Below are 10000 nucleotides of genomic sequence, written 5' to 3'. Positions count from 1 at the left end.
GCAAAGCTGACTGTTGAAACACACAGCGAGCCGAGGGGCGAGGGCAAAACATCACATCACATACTGAAGACACTCCCAAGTACTTTATCTCTCTCTCGCTCTCGCTCTCGCTCTCTCGCTCTCTCTCTCTCTCTTTCGTTCTCTCTCTCTCTCTGTATAGTATACCATGGCGGTTGTGATTTGGCCGCCGAAAATAAGTAGTTGGCTGAAAGACACCCGCCATTTGTCTCAGACGACAGAGCGAAAAAATAATTACTGGTCTTGTCGCTCGAATTACAGTCGTAATTGCGCAATTAACGATTAACATGCTCCAAATGCGATTTCCTCTGATTAGCACCGTGGCCTCATAAAGTGTGATTTATGGACGTTAATTAGGTTGTGTGTCCAGGCATGATGGCGCTACTGCTGCTGCTGCTGATGCTGCTGCTTCAGTTGGTGCATTTGTTTGTTTGGTTGTTTGTGCGTTTATGTTTATGAGCACCAACACATGTTTCCATATCTCCCAGCTGCTCTATCTTCATGTACAACAGCAACCATAGCAACTTTTATTTATACCGGGATGAGCGGGGGTGGGGGGATTACGACCATGTCATCGGAGTATATTATGGGCTCAGTATATGCTGTAATCCGCTTCCTATTACAAACTTGTTTATGCCATGTAAATCGGGCCGCGCTGCTGCGTTGCCGGCCATCAGGCATTAGCATTTCCTCCTTTTGTTCTTCCTCTACTCTACATCCGTGTCCCCCTTTGTCGTGTCGATATGAGCTACGCATCGAGATGAGCTGCCAGGCCATTACAAAGTACAGTTGTGCTCCTACAGTGAATATTCTGCTTATTCAAAATGTATTGGGTCAAATTGAACACTCCTCTAGCACTAGTTCAGTGGTTCTCAACCTTTTTATGAACAAATGCTCCCTTTACCTCACATAAGCCTGCCAATGCCCCCTTCACCTCATCATAAGCCTGCCAATTGCCTCCCAAGTGCAAATGTTTCAAGGTGAAGATTGTGCACATCCTGTAGAGCCCCCGTTGAGAAACATTATACTAGTTGGTCCTACACTTGAAGCGTTTGAATTAACAAAATTGACCTTGTAGGGTTTATAATTGGGGATTGGGCTATGTTAAAAGCCTATCGGTTGCTCATCTCGACCAAGCAGCCCATCTCGACAGACCACCCCTTCCTCTCCCCACATGGCTCTCCTCCACATAGCCACATGGCCACTGCGTGCTTTCCGTTTGTTTACATAATGCACCGCCTGTTCTGCCCATGTTCACGAGCCGATAATAAGAAAAAAGAGGCTTCCAAAATGATGTGGAAGCCTTTCATCTTTTATCGCACTAACTAACGCGGAAAGCCTTGCATTTTTTAATGTTTGCTTATTACGTGGGACTGTGTGAGTGCTTTCCTATCTGTTGCTGTACGTATTTCTCACTCTCTTCATCAAGGTCTGTTTGTGTGTTTGGGCGGGTGTGTGTGTATTTTCATGTGGCATGTGGCATTTGCATGTGTCCGTGTGGGTGCATTTCTGTGCGTTTCTCTAAATCTTTGTGTGTCCTGTGTACAGTACATGTTGCCTTGCCCTCGCCCATGTCTACTTCTGTGTGTGAAGAATATGTGAAGCATCATCATTATTATATAGAAACTTTAAAAAAATATTAGTATATATACTATAAAATATCATAGTTTTTAGTCATAAAGTTTATAATGTTAGCAAATGTGAAATCGTGGGGTGTATCGAACCGTAGGTCATGAATCGTGATACGAACTGAATCTTGAGTTGAGTGTATCATTGCAGCCCTACTTTTGAGAATGTGAGAGGTTCAGACATTGAAAAAACGACATTAGACTTTTCCATGCATACAGTAACAGTTGGAAGGCTCATCATCTCCTCTGGTAGGCCACACAGATCCCTCACCGGTGTGCCCATGTCTCTGCTGTCTGTCCTCCATGTTACAGGTGGTTCCACCCCAACATCACTGGCATAGAGGCGGAGCAGCTCCTCTTGACGCGCGGGGTCCACGGGAGCTTCCTGGCCCGACCCAGCAAGAGCAACCCCGGAGACTTCACGCTCTCTGTCAGGTACGTTCCTACGCCTGGCCCTGCCTGCACCTCAGACCGGTAGAATAGCAAACCGTGAAGAGAGTAAACTCAGTAGAGTAGAATACCAATGATAGAGTAGAGTATAATGGAAGAGAGTAGAATAGAGTGGAGTAGAATAGAGGAGAGTAGAATAGTAAAGAGTAGAGTAGAGTAGAATAGAGGAGAGAAAAATAGTGAAGAGTATAGTAGAATATAGTAGAGTAGAATAGAGTAGAGTAGAATAGAGGAGAGAAGAATAGTAAAGAGTAGAGTAGAGTAGAATAGAGGAGAGCAAAATAGTAAAGAGTAGAATAGAATATAGTAGAGTAGAATAGAGGAGAGTAGAATGGTAAAGACTACAGTAGAATACACTAGGAGAGAGAAGAATAGGAAGAGCAACCTTATAGACCTCGTAGACTTCACACTCTGTCTGGTACTGTCTGTATCTCAGACCTGTAGAATAGTGAAGAGAGAAGACAGTAAAATAAGTAGAGTCGAATAAAAAGAGAGTAGAATGACAAGAATGTTTCTACTTGTGCCACACAATTTTTTCTGTGCACCTCCTTTCACCACTGTAGTCTAAGGCCTGTAAGGTAGTGCCCCACTAGGATATGTAATATACTAATAACGATAACAGTAGTAATGTTCCGAAATGCAAAAAAAATATATTATAATGCTTCAGAATATTGTTTAGCCTATTCTTAGTTTATCTTGGTTTACATTAGTTATTCAATTATTCACTTTGTTGTGCTATACTTTTCTTACCACATCAAGTGCACATGAAGAACGAGAATTATAGTACAGTACAGTACAGTGCAATTAGTGTAGTAAAGTACAATGGGATTAAAGCATCTCACTAAGCAGTGAAACATGTACCTGTATGTAATGGCTTTTCAGTACAACACAATAAATGCTAGTGCAGTGCTGGGCTACTTCATTCAGCCCTATCAGAGTTGTGGTTGATTCAAATGATGTTGTTGTGTAGTAATCACTGTTTTTCAAGGTATGGTTTATCTATGGTGGTCTGCAAGAACACCCAAGTGGTTTGTGATCAAGTGGTTTATGTCTCTGACCTAAATATTATTTATTTGGCATTACATATTCCACTTAGCTGACACTTTTATCCAATGTGACTTATAGTTATTTACAGGGTATTGGTTACAGTCCCTGGAGCAATGTTGGGTTTGGGATTTAGGGTAAATCCCAAACCCTTAGGTACCTTTCTTGCCCTTTGCACTTCAACCATGGATGGAGGTGTAGGGAGAGGTAAGGGCAGCATTTGACCCTTTAAGACTCTGATCTTAAGACCACCTCCCTAACCATTTGGCCATGGCTTCCCCATGCCTCATTTTTGTTATGTCTATTACAGTGAGCTATCTTACGATTACCATGTGCGACAGTTTTTTTTTAATGAAATGAATATCATCTTCATGCCATTCCACACACTGTACAGTACGTATTCATGCAGTTTTACAGTGTAGTTCTGTGCTGCAAGGGCTTCATTCAAGAGCGAATCAAGGGTAAAATATGCTGTGTCCGCTGGCTAGCTGTCAGTACACAGTCATTTTAAAGAGTTGTGTGCCGTTGCTTACAGCACAGTGACCCGGTGTGTGACACCGTTGACTTCTGCTGGTTTCTCTGTAGCTTTAGATGTCTTCAGATGTATTTGGTCAATCGTTTCTCACTCCGACAGTACGAGGAACAGAAAGTCATCAGAGACAGAGAAAGTTTTCTTTTCTCTCAGTAGCGCTTGTGACACGCTGGCCTTGGAGGGAAATGACCTTTTGGGGCCCTTGCCTGGAAAAGAGCGTAGATGCAATGGAAAATACTGAGAAAAGAGAGAGAGAAAGAGGGTGAAGCACAGGAAGAGAGAGAGAGAGAGAGAGAAAGAGAGAGAGAGAGAGAGAGAGAGAGAGAGAGAGAGAGAGAGAGAGAGAGAGAGAGAGAGAGAGAGAGAGAGAGAGAGAGAAAGAGAGAGAGAGACTTGGCTTTGCCTCCTGGCTATTAATGAACCCTAGCATAAAGAGCAGCTCTGTGTGAACAATGGGAGTGGATGGCGCCATACTGTACTTTATACTTTATGGCAACCAACAGTTCTGCACTTAGCCCCTTTAATTTATAACTGTGTAGTATATTGATAGCTGAGGTGGCCGTATAAGTAGGCCTATTCGACCAATGTGGAGTCATCTATAAAACATAAGCTATACTATACGTATGTGTGGTATGCGGATATGCAGTACAGGAGCAGGCTGAATTAATCTTGAAGTGTCTTACAGGATTGTCGATTCATCTATAGAAGCATGTGTGTACCGCTTTTGTGCGTGTGGTATGTTGATATCTGTGCAGCACAAGTACAACTGGTAAGGATGCATTCAGAGTGCCTTGCAGCGCGTCAATTGATCCGTAACTGCACGTATATAACTGGAATCTGTGGTATGTGGATAAATGTATGTGTACTACACACTCAGCTTTGGATTCATTCAGTATGTTTTACACACATCTCACAGACACTTCCTTTCACTTTCCTTTGAGTTCAATGGTCGGAGTTGGGATGAGGGAGCCAGCAGAAATAGCTGTGGCCTTTTGTTTTCTTGGTGTGTTTGAGAATGCCTGGAGCTGCATAATGGCACAGAGCATCCCATAGCAGCACTCATGCCCTTAACTATGAGAGAGAGAGAGAGAGAGAGAGAGAGAGAGAGAGAGAGAGAGAGAGAGAGAGAGAGAGAGAGAGAGAGAGAGAGAGAGAGAGAGAGAGAGAGAGAGAGAGAGAGAGAGAGTGGCTCTTGGATGTGGAAACAAATTAGTCACACACTTACTCTCTGTTCTTTACAGTAGCCGTTGGCACTTAGTGAGACTGAAACAGGGTGTGTGTGTGTGTGTGCATTCGTGTGTTTGTGTCTGTGTGTATGTGTCTGTGCCTGTGTGTATGTGTCTGTGTGTGTTTGTCTGTGAGGGAGACATAGAGAGAGAGAGAGAGAGAGAAAGAGAAAGACTAAAAAAGAGAGAGAAATGAAAAGAAGGATAGCGAGAAGGAACTAGGGAAGACAAGATTGAGCGAAAAAGCTTGCCAGATGGCGAGATGGTCAGCAGGAAAAAGAGAAAGAAGGAGAGAGTGGAGTGGAGTGTGGTGGGAGTGTAGTAGGAGGGTTGTAGAGGAGGGAGGGAGTGGAGGGGGGTTTATGGGCAGCTCAGCCATAAGGGCTGGGCAGAGTTGGCTTGCTGGCTTGCTGGCGAGGACTCAGCGGTGGTCGGCCTTAATGGCTTTAAGACGTCCAGGCCTCATGCAGGGAACGGCAGCAGCTGGGGCTGGGGCTGGGGCTGGGGCTGGGGGGTGAGGTGGTCTCCTCTCCTCCCACCCCCACCGCTCTGCAAGGGGCGTCTGTGGCTTTGCGCTCAGACTCGTCTCAGCCCGCGACACACACACACACTCACGCACGCACACACACATACATACAGACACACAGACACACACACACACTCCGCTTGCTCCAGACCAGAGCCTGCGGTGGACCGCCTCATGCCCAAGGCCTGACCACAGACAGACAGGCCAATTGGGGGAGTGGAGTGTGGGGGGTGGTGGTCTGTCTGTCTAGCCCCCAAACACCCACAGCCTGGTTCTTCTGCTAGTTTACAATCTGTGACAGATAGACAGATACACTCACAAGGTGGATAGACACACTCGCATGGCAGACATACAGACACTCTTTTATGGTACACAGACAGATATTCTTGCATGGTAACATACAGGCACATTATAACCACAAAGACGCTCTTGTGGTACATCGAGAGACAGACTTGCATGGCAGACAGATTGACAGACAGGACAGACACTATTGCATGGTAGACACAAACACACTTGCATAATAAATACACAGACATTTTCACAAGTAAGATACAGACTCACATATGTATTATAGACACTTGTGTGCAAACACAAACACTTTCACATACAGGCACAGTACTCTACAGTAGCAAGTACTCTTTGCTTGCCAGACACGCTTTCATGCTAGAGGCACTACTGCACGATTGACTGACTACACTCACGCTACAGTCGGGGGAAAGGAGAGGGGCTTCTTTCCCCTACTCCATACCCCATACCAAGAGATGCCCTTACCCTCACCTCAACCCCTGACTGCAACCTCCACACAACTGCTACGAATCTGCTGCATGCTGCCTGCTGCCTGCATGAAGCCCATCATTAATGCAACACGGTCGAATCAAGGGCCTCCTTTTTTGCTGAAAAAAAATGCAGTGCTTGTTAAACACGACATTACCGTTTATAGCTTTTTTTTTCATCTGTGTTTGGCCTTTGGGGTTTCGTCTTTCATCAGGCTCTGCTCCATTGTAACGAAGATTAGAGAAAATTACAAAGAAATTGGACTCTTGGAAGTTATGATCAACTTAGAACAACTGTTCTGTGGTTCATAAAGTGGAAAGTTGGTGTTTGTGCAGTGGAGTGGAGTGTAGTGCTTGGAGTTTTCGGAGTCTCTGTTTTGTTCTGTGTAATGGCCGGCGTGATATGTGCACTGTTGGCAACATTTTACTTTTTCATCACTTAAATTGGAGACAGACAAGAAGACCATTACTCTCGCGCTCGCACTGCAGAAGATCCAATAAAGGGCTCTCTCCATCCCGGAGACTTTCTCTCTTGCACTCTCACGCTGGCACGGAGTCTCACACATAGACACATACACACACACACACAAACACACGCACGCACGCACGCACGCACGCACGCACGCACGCACGCACGCACGCACGCACGCACGCACGCACACACACGCGCGCGCACACACACACACACACACACACACACACACACACACACACACGTGCGCGCGCACACACACACGCCCGTGCGCGCGCACACACACACACACACACACACACACACACCCACACACACACGCGCGCGCACACACACACACACACACGCACACACGCAAACACACACGGTGCCCCTTAGAGTGCATTTTCATAATAGGAGAGATGGTAATTACAAAGTCATTAAGAAAGTCTCCCCTTACAAGGGCATTATTTGATAAAGCATCCCGATTGCATAAATGGACTCTGAGGGACTCCATCTCGCCATTATCCTCTCTTTCCTGCCTGTCTCTTTGTGTGTGCTCTCTCTCTCTCTCTCTCTCTCTCTCTCTCTCTCTCTCTCTCTCTCTCTCTCTCTCCTTCCTTCATTCCCCATCTGTCCATCAGCACTTTCCATCTGCACTTTTCTAATTCTTTTTGTGAATCCGTGCACTCTGCCTCTTTGTCTCTTTGTCTTTCTTATTTTCTGTCTTCTCTCTTTCTCTCTGTCTATTCTCTCTCTCTCCATCCCTCCATGCCTTGCTCCCGTCCTGCCTCTCTCTATCTTTTTCCCAACCCTCAATCTTAGTTTTCTTTTCTTTTTTTTTGTTCAATAATGGAGGGGCTTCTTATTGCACTCTGCCTGCACGCATGCCATGCTGAGACTATACACCCCGTCAGAGCAGAGCAGAAAAGGAAGATCGGAGGGCCCCAGTCATTGCATCAGGCACGCTGTAACTACCGCTGATTACATGCCGTGCCGAACAGGAACAAAGCATCAACCACCAACGCTTAGTCTCACTTAATGTTTGTTAATGTTGACACTAATGGTTTGCTCGCCACTGACTTGTAGCATGGAATTACATTCGTTACTCGAGCGCCGATTTACATGATGCCGCTTGCATTAGCATAAACAAACCATAAAGTACAGCATTTTTCTTGCATTATGCACACTTCACCTCCACTGGTGTTAATAGTTAGCCGGTGAATAATGGAAGCCTAATGCGCGTGCAACATGGCAGCTTCCTCTGTCTCTGGTGTGTGTACGTTAATTAATGAGGATGGTTGAGCTGAGATATACACAGTTTAATTACATGTACAGTGTGTGTTGCTCTCATGGAATTTGTTAGTTAAAGCAACACTCGGTAGCTTCAGCCTTTGTGCGCCCTGCAGGTTGGAGGTGGAATTGTCTTTCACAGATAACACAGTGTAGATTGTGCTGCTTCATACTCAGTGTGGTTGCATGCCATGGAGGGAACAGCACCCTGTTACAAGTTGATACACCACTGAATTTGCCGTTTGCTATTCACTTATTTGCCTTTTTCACAATTACTTTACATGATTATATCACACATAGCTGACACTTTTATCATTTTTTTAAGTACAGGGTATTTGTTGCAGACCCTGGAGTAGTATGGTGCCTTGCTCAAGGGCATGCCAGCCATAGACTTAGGTAGGGAGGGAGTGGACGGCTGGGATTCGAACCTGCAACCCTCTGGCCCTGTGGCCAGGGCTGCAATGAAATGAAAACAAATTCCATTTTGAAGCGATACAGGTAACCACGACAACTGGTTTCAGGCACAAAAAAACCCCCTAAAGAAAACAGTAACATGATACTACTGTACAGTATACCACCGGACGCAACTGATAGCCGTTTCAAATGTGGCGAATTAAAGGTGGCTGATGTGTTGGATATGTTACTTTCCAAGGTTGAAGAAAATGACTTAGCATTGCTTTTAGATGGGGAGAAACGGATGCAAATGGCCTTCTGAAGGCTACGTCCTTGGAGGTCTCACATGTATTTGAATGTTACAGTCATCTTTCTACAGATGGGATGACCTTGGAGCTGCTCTCACCCAATAGGAATCCCAGACCTAATCCCAATCAAATTGCTGCTCTTCCAGTGTACAGACCAGAGAGAGAGAGAGAGAGAGAGAGAGAGAGAGAGAGAGAGAGAGAGAGAGAGAGAGAGAGAGAGAGAGAGAGGGAGAGAGAGAGAGAGAGGGGGGGAGAGAGAGAGAGAGAGAGAGAGAGAGAGAGAGGGAGGGGGAGAGAGAGAGAGAGAGAGAGAGAGAGAGAGAGAGAGAGAGATGGTCTGAAATGACATTGCCACTTGTGCTGAATATAGCTCCAACCCTTCCCCTATCCTTCCCCTTCTCTCTTTCTCCCCCTTTATCTCCACCCCCACCCACCCCCCACCCCGTCCCAGCACATACACCCCCCCACCCCACCCCAAATTACGTAAGAGTTGATTGCCTCAATTCACAGTAAATATTTCCACTGGGCTGAGCTATTTATAGGTATGCAGAATTGATCCTGCGCAGCCCTGCATGTCCAAACATAATCTCTGGTCGACTTTAATCGGTGGTGGCCAGACCCTGCGAGGCCTGGAGGGCTCGGCGAGCTAAATGACATTGGCTGCCGGGCCGGGCGGGGAGGGGGCAGAGCAGAGCAGGGCACAGGCGGGTGGTGTTATCTGGGGGGTAGGCAGAGGAAAGGAGGTGGAGAAGGGACAGAGGAGGGCGTTGGGGCTGATAGAGAAAGACAGAGACAGAGAGAGTGTGAGTGTGTTAGAGAGAGAGAGAGAGTGCGTGCATGTGTGCGTGCGTGCGTGTTGGAGGGGGTGTTTAGAAGAGTGGGGGGGGGGTTGTGAGTGATTGGGAGGTTGATGATTAAATCGGTTGCTAGAGAGGGAAAGAGATAGACTGAGAAAAAACAGAGAGAGAGAAGAGAGATTGAGAGAGAGAGAGAGAGAGAGAGAGAGAGAGAGAGAGAGAGAGAGAGAGAGAGATTGAGAGAGAGAGGGGCAGAAAGGCATCGGCCAGGTCGCCCTGTTTTTCCTCTCCCTGTATCTCTCTGACTGGCAAGCGTGAGGTCCCAGAGCCTGGTCCTGAGCCCGCTGACAGAACAGAAAAATCAATGACGAACTCACACTGAACTGGGCTTAAAATCCCAGGAAGAGCCAGGAATAGGAAAAGGGGGAGGAAGTGAAGTGCGTAGAGGTGCGAACGGAGAGCATCCATGGTTACAAGACGAGTGGAGAATCAGCAGTCAGGGGGGGGGGGGGGGGGGCTGGGGGGTTCCAGGGGGGAGGCAGTAGGTAGTGGTGCCCTGCC

At 46.5% G+C, this 10000-nt stretch overlaps 1 protein-coding gene across 3 annotated transcripts in view; it reads left to right on the top strand.

Moving 5' to 3' along the window:
* The window catches only part of ptpn11b (protein tyrosine phosphatase non-receptor type 11b), a 68122-nt gene that overhangs the window by 23404 nt on the left and 34718 nt on the right, over positions 1-10000 (top strand). For all 3 annotated transcript variants that reach the window (XM_063208975.1, XM_063208973.1, XM_063208974.1), the window contains exon 2: positions 1959-2081. In XM_063208975.1, coding sequence (XP_063065045.1) covers positions 1959-2081 — 123 coding nt within the window. The remainder of the gene's footprint in view (positions 1-1958; positions 2082-10000) is intronic.

Source organism: Engraulis encrasicolus, chromosome 10, assembly GCF_034702125.1.
Source record: "Engraulis encrasicolus isolate BLACKSEA-1 chromosome 10, IST_EnEncr_1.0, whole genome shotgun sequence".
NCBI lineage: Eukaryota > Metazoa > Chordata > Actinopteri > Clupeiformes > Engraulidae > Engraulis > Engraulis encrasicolus.
This window is presented reverse-complemented; position numbering and strand designations above follow the sequence as displayed.